This window comes from Schistocerca americana, chromosome 9, assembly GCF_021461395.2.
Source record: "Schistocerca americana isolate TAMUIC-IGC-003095 chromosome 9, iqSchAmer2.1, whole genome shotgun sequence".
Classification (NCBI taxonomy): Eukaryota; Metazoa; Arthropoda; class Insecta; order Orthoptera; family Acrididae; genus Schistocerca; species Schistocerca americana.
This window is the reverse complement of record NC_060127.1, coordinates 121,565,206-121,581,152: the sequence shown is the minus strand read 5'-3', so window position 1 is coordinate 121,581,152 and position 15,947 is coordinate 121,565,206. Positions and strand designations below refer to the sequence as shown.

At 43.7% G+C, this 15,947-nt stretch overlaps 1 protein-coding gene across 2 annotated transcripts in view; it reads right to left on the bottom strand.

Annotated features, from left to right (window-relative positions):
• Positions 1 to 3,762: 3,762 nt before the first annotated feature.
• LOC124551017 (esterase FE4-like) overlaps positions 3,763 to 15,947 on the bottom strand; it is a 290,102-nt gene continuing 277,917 nt past the window's right edge. For both annotated transcript variants that reach the window (XM_047125864.1, XM_047125863.1), the window contains exon 10: positions 3,763 to 4,123. In XM_047125864.1, coding sequence (XP_046981820.1) covers positions 3,970 to 4,123 — 154 coding nt within the window. In that variant the 3' untranslated portion in view covers positions 3,763 to 3,969. The remainder of the gene's footprint in view (positions 4,124 to 15,947) is intronic.

Here is a 15,947-nt window from a genome sequence, read left to right as displayed (position 1 = left end):
TGGATCGGACAAGGGGATCCAGTTACACAGCCTGCTCGTTCATCGTATCTCAACCCGTGCGATTTCTGGTTATGGGTCCATCTCACGAGTATCGTGTATGCGGACTCCATTCCAGATGTGGAGACACTGGAGCAGCGTATTCATGCTACCTTTGACGATGTTCGGGTGCAGCCTGGCCGATGTGAATCTATCAGATAGAACGCGCTACGGCACGGCGACGCACGCACTGAGGCACATGGAAACGATTTTCGACACATACTGTAACTATGGTTGCATGGTACAGTGCATTATAGATCGCAGTCTCTTTAACAATGTATGACTGAATAAATGATCTCTAGCCCGTAAACCATGAATTTCCGGACAAAAGTTCATTAGACCTTCTTTTGCTCCGTATGCTCTCATCGATTAATTCCTAGAATTTGTAGGTGGTGGAAAAAATCATCCTGTTTAAGCGAGAATCACAACTATAGATAATGGATGTTTTTTATTGATACTGCAACCAATCAATGTGCAAAGGTTTTTTGAAAACGTATTCATTCATCCTTTAGCTACGTTTCGAGCCGCAGCATGACCTTCAGACGGTGGGTATTTTCAGAAGCTTTATGTTGTGCAGATGGTCCAGAAAGCCGCAGGACGCGTGATCTTGGTGAAAGTAGGTGCCATGTATATTGATCCCGTCGTTTCACACAAAAAAATAATCGATTGTGATGTTTTGTTAGTTACACGTTATGCATGCTTGCAAAACTGAACTCACTGTTTTTTTGATATTACTGGCGGCGCACGTAATTTACGCTTGGTAGGTAAGATTTCGAAGTGAGATGTAACAATCAGACAGATATAAGCGTCAGCACTGTAGTATTTACTATTTAAAGCAGGTGTCACAAGTAGGGGAAGTCTGGCTATAATGACATACCCGGGTAAAATAACACAGTAAGGCAGTGGACGAAACCAACTGAGTGGGGCCACCTGCACTAAGCTGTATAGAAAGGCCGACAGGCAACCCTGTTCCTACGTATGTGGCCATGAGCTGCCAGCTTGGTACTGTGAACGAAAAACTTATAGGTAAGCCTCCAACTTCATTACTTTTGTTCACATATATTCATTTATTATTAGTATAGTATTATATATAGCAATTGAGCAGGATCGACACGAAAATCCCTTCACTTGGGCGTTGATTCCCATAGATTTCGCTGTCGAAAACGACAGTTCACAGTGCGACGAGCAACAGGATGACGTCATTAACAACGTAAAGCACTGCTCAAGGGCTACCACCCCTTCCCCTACTTTCACCGAGATCACGAGTCCTGCGGCTTTCTGGACCATCTGCACAACATAAAGCTCCTGAAAATATCCACCGTCTGAATGTCATGCTGCAGCTCGAAACGTAGCCAAAGGATGAATGAATACGTTTTCTATACTATAGTATAGTATTAGTATAGTATTATTAGTATTGTAGATAATTACGTGTTTGAGAAAAGTATATGTTACCTTGTAAAGCTGTGTTTTGGGAAGTAGGAGTTTCTGCTAGAGGACGCAGTAGTTGAACGTTTCTCGAATGAATCAAAGAAGGCGTTTCAGGCTGAAGTGATATGTGACATACCATGTTTTGTGGCGGCGTTCGTAGCGACAAACAATTCGCTGTAGAAACGGCTTACGAAGTCACCGCCACACTTTTAATAGCGGGCCGACCGGTCCGCTGGAACAGTGAACAGAAAGATGAAAACCCAAACATTCTGATTAAATAAAGTCGGTACTTATCTTTATTAACGAAGATACAGAAACACAGTAGTGAGCTCCGTGTCTACAGAAATCTGTCTAGTTCGAGTCGGAGCGGCTAGGTCAGCGTCGGCTGACGACAAACAACACTCTGCTGCGATGAACACACAACTGACTAGAAAGTACACAATTCGGTGGCGAGTATACAACTGAGCGGCGAATACAGAACTGTCCTAGCGCTCGCGACTCCAGCGCTTAAGAAACCAGAAGCCAGCGGTGGCGCGCGCAGACTTGCGGCGATTTCCTGTCTCGCTGGCGCTGCTTATGCGGACGGCGTCCGGACTTTGATGCTGCCAACCTTTTGGCAGCGGGCTCGGGTGGCATTACTGGCTAGGATATAACACCATGTATCAGGGTAAAATGTCACACTATGCTGTTTTACCCCGAAGTGGACTAGTTCTATTCTGTGTGACCTCTGATGTTAATTAAGCTGCTTACTTTACGTATCTGTTTAAATTTAGCAACCCGGGTAAAATGACGTAGCAAGGTGGGTCATTATTTAATAAAGTGAATTAAACGAAACATTAAACATGAATTAACAAAAGTGCAATGGCACACAAGTGCAACGAATTTACATAGGCCAAATGTAAGTTCGTAAATTTCCCGTTTCGGATGGCAGGGAATACAGTAAGGAAATTGTCTGTGCAGTCGGGATGCGGTGCAGGGGCGAGATGCGATAGCTGCGGAAGTCTAAAGCATTCGGAGTTCCGCAGGCTACGCTTATAAGTCGAACTAGGAATACGAAGAAAATGTTCAATAGTGCTCAGAAAGGACTGCCTAGATGCCAACCAACTTTTAACACTGCTTGGAGTGTTAACTGGTACAACACCTGAAACTATTTCAGTCACACATGTTTGGTTTGACATTTTGCATTTCAAATGTCCGAGAAAAGCAAAGAGAAAAGTTAAGTTTTGACAAGAAATATTGTACAAAAGAGACCTTTTTGGCGACAACATTGATGCTCCCGACGATTGTCACAGTTCGCACTGCTTGGAAATACAAGAGTGTCGAAAACCCGGCGATCACTGGTTACGGTATCAGAAGTGTATTTGTGGGCGCACACTGAATGTGCTGGATAAGACACAGAATAATAAACTTTATTTGTGATGTCTGCAACTAGATAACATTGGTGACGTCCATTTGTTCAGAAACGGAACTAATTTTGTTGTTTCGTGGATTCACCTTCGTAATTTTACTTTCAGCCTTCACTTTTTGTACGAATGAACTGAGAAACCTTCATTGATACTGCTGAAGAATTGTTTCAGGAACAGTCTTTTATTTGTTAAGACAAATCTGTTAAATGAATCAGATGTCTAATTTTTTCTTAATTTATTACTTTATTTTAGACCTATATCATTTTACCCTGACATCGGTCTAAAATGACACGTTATGTACTTTTCACAAAAATGTCACAAATCTATGATTCATATTGATTTAAAAACATGGCACCAAGATTGTAAAACCTGCAAGTGAATGAGACACGGTTCTGATACAAATTTTATTTAATATCATGGTTTACGAACCAGTAACGACCTAAAAGCATAATGGTACGTCGTTTTAGCCGGGCTTCTCCTACATGACAGAACTTACGAACTAAAAGCAATCGTAATCTATCTCCATGTAAAGAGTAGTGTGCTATCGTTTTGGGGCTTCAAAACAGCGTACGGCGTAAGTCTGTAGCGCCACCTCCCCTTATTTTTTCTTCCATGGTTTATTATGTATAGTTACGACAACATCTTCTCATGAAAATAAGTTTGATTTTATGATCTTAAATTCGTAGGCATCTAGAGCGTAGATGCAGTAAATACAAGAAATATGATTATATTTAGCGTACACAGTCACAGGTTCTAGGTCCATAATGGACAAGATAGAAGCATAAATATCAAACTCTTCCGACATTGAGGCTGCTTACAGTCAGGAAAGCTGAGACAGCTGGCTATTGGAATGGCGTCATTGGCCGCCTGTGAGTAATCAAAAATGAGAAAGTAAATAGTACTGCTTTATTTAATGAAGTGGTAAGTGTACACTGGTGGTATTTTACACAACCGTAATTGATTAAATATTGGATGAACTTCCAGGATTTAGGTGTACATGAACCACAAGTTTATCTCGTCACGATGAAGTGTGGGAAATTTCTCTCTCGTCAGAAGGTTTCTGCGACTTCCCCTGATGCTGTTGTTTGCTGCACTGCTGCTAGCTGCCGTACCGGTCGTAGAGTTTCTCCCAGAAGGCCACCCGCTCCTCAAATGGCCGCTTGGCTATGGTCAGCCCGTCGCTGGTGACGTGCAGGTAGGACTGGTCCTGCTCTGTGAAAGGCGGCCATGACACCTCCGGGTCGGTCACTTTCCTGCGCACACCAAAGGCAAAGTTCCTCACAAGCAGAAAAAGACATACACATAGCAGAAATAAGTAGTTCTTGTAGGTGCTTCAAGAGATACGTCTGGAGTAGGATGATGTCTTATTCAGCTTCGACGTCACGTCTTTCACTCGACAGCGACATGGTGAAACCGCATCGACACGCGCTCACCACCACTTGTTTGGTTCTAAGAACAGACTAACTGAATCGCTATGGTCCCCTCTAGAGCTACACATCGCTAGCATGAACAGAGCAATACGAGGAAACAACTTTCGAAACAACGTGCTCGAAACGAAAGGCGTTAGATACACACTGCACAAAAAAACGTGTCACTGTCTGTAAACCCTGTAACTGTCTAGCATTGTAACGCTTAAGTTTGCAATTTGCCTCAGAGGTGCCTACAACCGTCCTCTGAAATGACGGAAAATCGTGACGTCCTCCGACGTCACCCGCGAGGTAGGCGGCACTTCAAACAGTAAGGTGTCGACAGATGTGGAAGAAGGCCACAGCTCACACGTTCATTTGAGGTCTTAGGTGCGTTAAGGAAATCATATTGGCACCAATTTCTCCACAAGTCTGGCTAAAGCGATCTCGGACGTCTCACAGGATGGGAAGGTCGTCGCGTCCTCCCTTACCCACATTTCAGCCCTTCTACTTTGCAGTGGATGTCGGAATGCCGACACCCAGTGTTGAAATCAGTCGGGTTTCTTTTGGGTGGTCAGGGAAAACATGTCCGACACGCAATTGAGCAGTATCGACACGAAAATCCCTTCACTTGGGCGTTGATTCCCATAGATTTCGTGGTCGAGAACGACAGTTCATAGTGCGACGAGCAACAGGATGACGTTATTAACAACGTAAAGCACTGCTCAAGGACACCCCCGCCCCCCCCTTTTCCCGTGGGCGAGTGAACCTGCTCCAAGGAAGATCGTGGAGATGCAATCCCAACGTACGTTGTATGACGCATTTGGAGTGCAAACCGACCACATTTATTACTGTTCTGTACATAGTTCCGCGTAGTCAGCGCGAACACAACTGTCCCACTAGAGCGCGCCCCACTAAGCACTACAGCGCAGGCGCAGCGCTCGTCCGTCTCTGCACTACGAGATGGGCTGCCATAGAGACGGACCAAATTCTGCTTCCGCCGATCTGCGTATTAATATGTAACGCAGCCAATGAGATTGCTGCTGACGTAGAACCTTTTCTCCTCGTTAATCACACTCGCGCAGTGGCACATGAACGCGCGAGGTATTATAACGAGTGTACAGACCTCCGATTACTCAGTCTGCATTTGTCTGCACCAGTCTGTACCAGTCTGCATTAGTCTGTACCAGTCTGTACGAGTTCTACATTTGCCTGTACCAGTCTATAGTCAAGTTTCAGTATGCGCCTAATAAGATTACCATATTCCTGTACATAGCCATGAAGATAAATGTATAGACACTTTTGTCAAGTATCAGAGATATATGTGAGAAGAAGATTAACGTACCCACACCAAAGGACTTCAGATTGTCAATTGTAAATAGCCCCCAGAACCAAGTTAAGTAATTTTTATGCTTGCTATTATTTTAATAAATGTGTGTGAAAATTAATCAAGTTCTGTTTAAAGTTGGTCACCGTGAATCTGCTACTCTAAGCGTGCAAGTGGCATTTCTATCGTCTGACCTAACGGCAGAAGATAAACACGCCACGATAAGACCACGAGACATATTGCTGACACTCGCCTACTTCGTTAGAGCGACAAGTCAAATAATCTGATGGTGTCTGTACTGAAGGTCTTACAGTACGCACACCACAATTACGCAGGGTGGAAGCGGTAATGACAGCTCAAAACTATTCAAGATGTCCAAGTCTCTAGCACGTTCATTTATATCGTGCTGAACAAAGGTTGGAAGTTGGCACCGAGGAAGTTGTCGACTGGGTGACGAGGGGGGCTTGGAGAGCGGGGGAAGGGCTTTAGAGGGACACTTTGCCTGACAGGAAGGGAAGGGGGATGATTTAGAGGGGCCGTTTGCTGTTTTGTTCACATGTAGCTCAGTGTTGCACTCTTCCGTGATCAATGCACTGGAGGGAGCGAAACAGGAGGGCTGAAAGAGCATAAACAACTTTTGCTGCTTCAGATCTCGTCCACATTTTGCCTAACGGTTTTGAACGATCCCTATTCGTCCCAACTACCAGAGCTGTGCTGGCGTATGCCTTCACGAGCACGCCGATCGGCACTAGGAAACATTATGTAGAAGGCATAGAACCAGGCGCGCCTATGACAAGAGAAGACCAAGACACGCCATGAGGCTACGCGCCGACAATGTCCCTTGGGCAGCGTGCACACAGGCTGTCTTCTCACTCTCTCGAGCTCATGACCACAGTACGTCGCGTCGGAACTCAGTTCGCACTGCACGTCAGAACGTCGCACTGTGCTCTAGCCTTACAGTGATAATCGTCTCGCACCGTAGCTAGCTTTTAAGGAACGTTAGTCATTGTACATATTTGTGATATGGACACGGAGAAGACTGAAGAATTAGTACATGTTATTTGATTGCTTTTAACCACAAACATGATATCGGACATCACTGAAGTTAAGTACTCAGTGGGTTCCTGTAATAAAGTGTATTTTAACCACGTATGAATTTTGCGTCGTAATGAGAGGACACTCACGTATCATACCATCCTCTCCTCATCCAGTCAGGAACCACAAAACTTTACAAGAGGGCACAGCCACAACAAGAGCATCAATCGCGGTCATACTACACTCCAAAGGGTTCGGACCACGTTCAGTCGGGGTGCAGCCCCACGATGGCCTTAGAGGTGGATTGGGGCTGGATCGTCTCGGGAGTGTAAGCAATGACGAACGTTGTCAAGAACGTCTCCTGTTGCTCATTGCACTAAGAACTGTTGTCTTCCACTGCATGAGAACTGTTGTTTTCCACCGCGAAAAATGCGAGAGTCAACGCCTCACGGAAAGGGGTGCTTTCATTGACGGCCTTTATGCCACCAATTGAAGACATAGAGGTTGTATATGAGACCGCTACCATTTTATTATTAGCACTTTTATTTAAAAAACATTATTCAAATGGCTCTGAGCACTATGGGATTTAACATCGGAGGTCATCAGTCCCCTAGAACTTAGAACTACTTAACCTAACTAACCTAAGGACATCACACACATCCATGCCCGAAGCAGGATTCGAACCTGCGACCGTAGCAGTCACGCGGTTCCAGACTGAAGCGCCTAGAACCGCTCGGCCACCGCGGCCGGCTTTTATTTTCACTAGTCCGTCTTGATCACAGATTTCTTTACACTTTATGACCGGTTTCGGGTTTTCGTCATCTTCAGATCTGTCGTAAATATAAGTACTGTGTAAGCGACCAGGTTCAATTAATTAAGATTAAATTTATACAAGTCTTAGTGATGCATGAAATATAAAATATCAAATATTTATAGCCATGTATGGCAGTCATACGTACCGTTAAAATATTCTGATATAAATCATAGTCAAATTAAACATGTGCGTGCTACCAGGACTTTCATAAATTTTACATCGGTCAGACAGGAAGAAATTTCCAACTAGTTTTAGAGAACATACATTTAATCAAAACAAGAGCGCTTTCGGTACACATCTTGACAGAGAAAGACATATAGGACGTATAGATAGTAATATGAAAGTGTTGCACAGGGCGCCAAAGGGACAATTAATGAAACTGCTCGAAGAAATGGAGGTTTATGTGCACAGGAAACAGCAACCGGAATTGTTGCTGAATGAACAGAAAGAGTTTAATCTGAATGCTTACTTTGATATATTCGGAGACCTACTAGTTTGAGTGGCATGGAGCACCCCAGCGGATTGGCCTGTGCCGGCCGCCGGCGACAAGGAGACTGAGCCGTCCTCCGTGAGCTCAACCGCACGAAAACAAGGAAGTCATGTACAGAAGTCACGACATATTCGGCATCGATACTGCACTCTAATATAATATCGATTATCAATTTTCTATTTTTAATTAATGGTCACTAATTTATTAAGTGTGTTATGGTTTCGTTCACTGTTAACTAATCTTAGGATAGAAGATTTTGTGATTTTCTTATTTTTATTTTAATTTTATACTTTTTATACCGTTTTTAATGACAGACGCTCGTTTAGCCAAGGAAATTTTTTTTAACTAAAGGCAATGCATACCGCATTTTAATCTTTATGTTGACGACACTGGTTTACTAGGTACTCTGGATAAAGTGCCCTCCGCTGGCATTAGGTTTTTGTATAAATACTGAATCAATCTGAGTTTAGCACGCACATATTTAATTTGACGATGATGTATATCAGAATATTTTGACTGTACGTATGACTGTCATACATGGGTATAAATATTTTACATTTTATATTTCATGTATTACTAAGACTTGTATAGATTTAATCTCAATTAATTGAACCTGGTCGCTTACCCAATATTTATATTTACAACAGATGCGAAGATGGCGATCAGCCGAAATCTATCATCGGCAACCTGTAAGAAAACCGTGAGATTTCAAAGCTGTGCGTTGCGTGCACTGACCTCTGTTGTAGAAGTGTCAAAAGAAGGGGTGAAATGTGAACAAGAGGGTGTGTGACGACCATCGCATAGTACGAAACGTTCACGGTGGCTTTGGGCAGGACTAGGGTGAAATTTGTTTCCATTGTGACATCACTGACCCACCTCACACCTCACAGCTCACACGAACTTCTGAGCTGTGGACTATTTTCCGCATGTGTCGATAACCTGCTGCCTGAAGCGTGGCAGAAGTCAATCCTTTTGCGTCATCCAGAGAAGGGTTCAACCAGCTCTCAGGTTAATCTCAAACTTATACGTTGCTGTAGGAGACAATTACAGGGTTTCCAACATTGAAACTTTTTTGTGCAGTGTCTATGTGGACGCCACGTAATTGGTTTGGCCGCACACTTAAGAAAACCGACAAGAATTACTGTGCCACTTTAACAGCCTACACGACAACTTGAGGTTCAGCAACAAATACCTACCGTGAGTCTGATAAGTATTCCTGGTGGCATGCTGGGACATTCTGTCTGCAGTAAGAAGATTCACACGGAGCTGCACCTAAACGCCAATAGATGCCTCCATGCAGCGCAACACAAATTTGTGTTCAACACGTTGACACAGTCAGCGTGAGCCATATACCACAATCAAAGTCGGCCTGCCGAATTACAGCTCTCCAACCGAACAGGAACAAGAAAGGAAAGAACGCAGAAGAAGAACCGAAGCGACTGGCCTTCATTCCGTAGCCAGCGCCTCCCGCATCTCAAGGTTACCAGGATATTGGAGAAGCACAACGTGAAAATAATTCTTCAGTCAGTGGTTAAAATCAAGAATATGGCTGGGTCAGTGAAAGACCAACTAGGGCTACAGGCATGTGGCGTCTGTGGCATCAGTTGCGAGTGTGATAAGCAGTGCATCGGCCAGACACTGCGATGCACTTCGCAGCGCTATTCAGAACAGGTGACGAGCGTCAACATCGGCTAAACCGACTGGTACAACAGTGGCTGACCAAAGCATCAACGATGGACACACCTTGACTTTGAACATGCAAAGGAACTTGCTTCACTACCAGTAAGTATAGACATCGATACAGAATGCAATAATACTAAGACCTGCATCATTAACGCAGCCTCCTGAAGCACTTGATAAAAAGAAGAAAACAGATGGGGAAGAACGACTCAAATTTTACCATACAGAAATTTAAAAAAAGGCATTAAAGAACAGCAAGTAGCATATTTGAAGTCTGTACAGACAAACACATCAGATAGCTGGGAAACATACAAAATAAAAAGCAACGCCGCGGAACAAATAGAGCACACAAGAATTGTGAGACATGTTCGTAAGTGGCTTAGAGCACGACGTACACGGAAGACAACAGTGTGCATACAAAGGAGGAAGGAACACACAGAAGATGTTGTGGGGAAGGCCAACCAAAGACTGCGTTTTATTGGCAGGACACTTAGAAAATGTAACAGATCCACTAAGGAGACTGCCTACACTACGCTTGTCCGTCCTCTTTTAGAATACTGTTGCGCGGTGTGGTATCCTTACTAGATAGGACTGACGGACTACATCGAAAAAGTTCAAAGAAAGAAAGCACGTTTTGTATCATCGCGAAATATGGGAGAGAGTGTCACAGAAATGATACAGGATTTGGGCTGGACGTCATTAAAAGCAAGGCGTTTTTCGTTGCGACGGAATCTCCTCACGAAATTCCAATCACCAACTTTCCCTTCCGAATGCGGAAATATTTTGTTGACGCCGATCTACATAGGGAGAAACGATCACCACGATAAAATAAGGGGAATCAGATATACGAGATTGGAATAATAGAAAATTGTGAAGGTGGTTCGATGTACCCTCTGCCTTAAATATGATTAACAGAATATCCATGTAAAGTCATGAAAGCCTTGAGAAAGGAAGAAAAATACACTGCCTCACTGAATATTATACACAGTGAGCAAAGAATAGATCAGTATACATCCTTATAGTTTACATAGAAGGACGAATATGAGATAGTATGTATAATGGAAAGTAGATCCAGCTACAAGTTGATCTGGAAGACATGAAGAACAGGAAAGCTACTGGAATAGATAGAACAAATGCAGAACTAATGAAATATGGAGGCTAACCACTACATGAAAGACTTTTAAAATTAACAAATGGATGTTGGACGAACTGCAAGATCCTAAACGCTTGGTATACAGCAAAAGTTCTCACTTTTCAAGAAATAGAAACGTAATGACTATAAAAACTACAGTGGCATGTGTATCTTTAACACTGGCTACAAACTATGTTCAAAGATAATCAATAACCGCATGAAGAGTATCACGGAAGCTATTATTTCTAAAGAAAAAACGGATTTAGATTAGTTCGTTCACGCACAGACAATGTGTTTGTAATTTAAAAAATTGTAAAAAACACAGATTACTTAAAACAGAAACCCATATGGCCTTCATTGACCTTTAGGAGGCTTTTGACCGTATGAGCCGTGACATTCTACGGAAGAATATGTCCCACTGTGAACATCCTTATCACCTAATACACGTAGTGGACTTTTTTTTTTTTACAAAAATACGCCAGTGTAAATAAACGCAGGTAGGAAATGACTAGAAGAACTAATTATTAACCAAGGTGTTACACAAGGGTGTTTGCTATCACCTACCTCTTTTTAAATTTTTGCTTTGACTTCATTCTTCGTAAAGGTAAATGTAAAGCAAAAGGAACTAAGGTAACGAATGAGGAATGCTTGAACGTACTTTTGTTTGCAGATGATATTATCATTCAAAAGAATGAAGACCTCCAAAAGTTAATAGTATACCAGCTCAATGAAATATGCAAGAAATAGCACTTTAAACAGAAATAATTGCGTTCATAGGAACATACGCAGTCAGATCAATAATTGTTTTGAATAATTCATTTTCAGTGCAAGTCTTTCCCATCTCTTATTCAGGCTGTACTGTGGGCTTTAAGCTGTGCTCCAAGCTTTTATTTTCACTCTGATGCGGAAAACGAAATTCTATAAAATGATGGCGGGTCATTCTATGGGTGCGAAAGCTGACTTAGTACAAGAAACAACTCCTTGAAAGGATGCGGCTACTCGATGCCACAACTCGCCAGATAACCTGAGACGATTTCCTCAATAGCTTCCTTTTTGAAACTTCCTGGCAGAGGTGACAGAAGTCATGTGATAGTGACATGCACATATAAAGGTGGCGGTAACATCGCGTACACAAAGTATAAGAGGCCAGAGCATTGGCGGCGCTGTCAGTTGTACTCAGCTGATTCACGCCAAAACGTTTCCGACGTGATTATGGAGGCACGACGGGAATTAACAGATTTTGAACGCGGAATGGTAGTTGGAGAGGATGCGTGGGACATCCCATTTCGTAAATCGTTAGGGAGTACAACATTCAGAGATCCATAGTGTCGAGGGTGTGCCGAGAATACCACATTTCGGGCTTTACCTCTCACCACGCAAAATGGTTCAAATGGTGTTAATATTCTTCACGGGTGTGCCTCCGGATGACGTTGTGCAAATCCCACAATATTTCTTCGGGGCAACTGTCCGACATCATCAGGTGGTTGAACCTCGCTGGTGGCTAGGTACGACTGACAAGACCCGCATGTCGACGCCGCTGTATATAGAGCACGCTCGTGAAGATTGCGCAGGCGCGGAAACCACGCATACGCAAAAATTTGCAGATAGATGGTGCCAGACTCAAACGCCCTCTTCCGGGAGACGCAGAGCGGCCGATCTGCGCATGCGCTGACGCTGTGTTTACTAACATGCTGGCAAAGTTATGACGGGTCTATTATCGAAAGCTCTTTGCTTTCTCGTCGTGATTTAACAGCAGCCAATGCAGGGTTCCAGGCTGTACTCAACTGAAATCCCGCATCCCTGTTGATAAGGTTATCAGCTGAACGGATATGTATTGCCTCCTTAATGACGCAATCCCAGGAAGAGAATTCTGGGAATAAAACTTCCGTCTTTTCATAAATCATGAAAATCATGTGATGTCCTGTGTTCAGACAGTGTTCTGCAATTGCCGGCTTCTCCGGTTGGCGTAGGCGTGTATGACGCTGATGTTCATAGCAACGTTCTTGTACTGTGCGACATGTCTGACCTATGTATGCCGCCCCACACTGACAAGGAATCTTGTGCACACCACGTTTCCTCAGACCGAAATCATCCTTAACCGAACCTAACAGGTTCCTCAGTTTTGCAGATGGTCTAAAAACACACTCGATGTTATACCTTTGGAGGACTCTTCCGATTCTTGACGACATGGCACCAAATTACGGCAAGAAGGCCAAGGTGGTGGGTGTCTTCGTATCTTCATTCTGCTCCATAGACTGAACTCGCTTGGGCCTGAATGCATTACGTATTCAAATGGCTCTGAGCACTATGGGACTTAACATCTGAGGTCATCAGTCCCCTAGAACTACTTAAACTTAACTAACCTAAGGACATCACACACATCCATTCCCGAGGCAGGATTAGAACCTGCGACCATAGCAGCAGCGCAGTTCCGGACTGAAGCGCCTAGAATCGCTCGGTCACAACGGCTGGCCGCGATAGCATAAAACAAGCTGCCCTTCTTTGTACTTTTTCGATGTCCTCCATCGATCGTATCTGATGAGGATCCCAAGCCACACAGCATACTACAGAAGAGGACGTACAAGCATAAAGTATGCAATCCTCTTAATAGACCTGTTATATTTTCTCAGTGTCCTCCCAATAAATCGTAGTATTTAGATTCGTTTACCTACAATATTGTCTATGTGTTCGCTCCAACTTACGTTATTCGGGACTGTAATCCTTAAGTGTTTAGGTGAATTGAGCAATCAGATTTGTGCGATTTTTCGTGGAACCGAAATTTAGCGAACTCCTTTGGGTATTCATCTGGATGATTTCACACTTTCCATTATTTAGAGTCAACTGCAACTTTTCGCACCATACAGATATGTTTTCTGAGTTGTTTGGCAATTTGTTCTGATCATCTGATGACTTTATAAGACGGTAAATAACAGCATCATCTGCAAACAAACTAAGAATGCTGCTCAGTTATCTACTAAGTCGTTCATACCCGCATCCGGCATCCAGATTTAGGTCTTCCGCGATTTCCCTAAACCGCTTCAGGCAAATGTCGAGTCGGCTCCTTTCAAACGGCACGGCCAGTTTCCTTCCCCATTCTTCCCTAATCCGAGCTTGTGCTCCGTCACTAATGACCTCGTTGTCGACGTGACGTTAAACACTAATCTCTTCCTCCCCCTCCTCCTCCTCTCCCCCCCCCCCCCTCTAATTCGTTTGTGCACTACAGCAGAGGGCCTATAACACTTCCTTGGGGAACGACTCGATGACTTTCCCTCATTTACTAAGAACAATGACGTTTCAGACAGGAAATCACGAATCCAGTAACAGAGCGGAGACGATACGCCGTGGGCGCTCAATTTCATTAGAACTCGCTTGTGAGGTACGGTGATAAGAGGCTTCCGGAAATCTAAAAATATGGAATCAATTTGACATCCCCTGTCAACAGCTCTCATCATTTCGTAGAGGACCCTGCTGCAAAGCCTTTTATTGAACATTATGCATTGAGTACTGTGCTCTGGATTGTGTGTTCTGCACCAGAGTTATATCTGTCATCAGGTCAACGGTAGACGCCTTACAGTGCGCACGAGTCTGCTGCGACCTCCACGTTCTGCGACGAACTACTCGCGATTCCAGCGTGTTTCAGATGCTTTCCACAGACGCCTCCGAGAGTAGCACGCGAGCAGCCGACCAGTATCGACGTCTCTGAGACTCTCGCTCCCAGGCACTGGGCCACAACAACCAACCCTTTGTCGCAGTCCCTCAAGCCAGTGGATTTCTCATTTTGCGGCCTATTCGTGACCCGCATCTTCGCTAAACTGGTTCCGCATTCGGTCCCGTTCCGTTTACAGCCTCCCCTTACCGCATCACCGGTCCGCTACGCGACACTCATCGTCATGTTAGCGATAGGCAGTCGTCTTCACATCGATATCATAGTTTCCTGCTAGTCTGTAGAGGAACATTTTCTAGAATTCTTGGAAGATGGTCTATTAGGAGGCTACAATGCTTCTCAGATTGAAATGTAAAAACCTAGTTGATGAACAAAAGCTGAATGAAGCGAAAGTGAGCGTAGGGAGAGCAATGAGACAAGCGTTCAGTGATTTTGAAAGTAAGACGTTGTCAACCGACCTGAATAAAAAACGTAAGAGATTTTGGTCGTATGTAAAATCAGTAATGGGTCAAAATCATCTATTCATTCTCTCAGCGACCACACCGGCACCAAAACGAAAGATACCAGAGAGAAGGCCGAAATACTGAATTCGATTTTCCGAAGTAGTTTCACTGCGGAAAATCGTAGCACTGTCCCTGCTTTCAATCGTCGTGCGAACGTCGAAATGGCAGATATTGAGATAACCGATCACGGAAATGAAAAGCAGCTACAATCGCTTAGTAGTGGAAAGACGTCAGGACGAGATGAGATACCTATAAGATTCTATAAAGATTATGCGAAAGAACTTGCCCCCATTCTAGCAATAATTTTTCGCAGATCTCTTCAGCAACGAAAGTTGGCTAACTGGAAAAAAGCGCAGTTCATTCCCGTTTTTAAATAAGGCCGTAAGACAGTACCGCACAGTTATAGACCTATATTGTTGACGACAATCTCTTGTAGAATTATGGAACATGTTTTATGCTCAAGAATTATGACGTTTTTGGAAAAATGAACATCTCCTCTATAAAAAAAACATGGATTCCGCAAACAGTGACTCTGCGAAACTCAACGCGCTCCATGAGATACACAGCGCAGTGGGCAACGGCGCTCAGGTTGATACCACCTTCCTTGATCTCAGTGAGGCATTTGACATCGTCCCGCATTGCCGTTTAACGAAAAAAAAAAAAAAAAAATACGAGCTTTCGGACTGTCGGAGCAGTGACTGGATTCAAGACTTTCTTGCAGATAGAACTCAACACGTCGCTCTTAAAGGAACTAAATCAACAGATGTAAAGGTAATATCCGGAGTACCACAGGGAAGTGTGATAGCACCGTTGCTGTTTACAATATATATAAAAGATCTAGTAGACAGTGTGGGGCGCTCTTTAAGGCTATTGTCTATAGCAAAGTAGTAACGCCATAAGATAGTAAGAATCTGCAGGGAATTGATAAATGGTGCAGACTCTAGCAGTTGATCCTGAACGTAAATGAATGTATCGTACTGCGCGTACATAGGAAAAAAACTCCACTACTGTTCAGCTAGACTATAG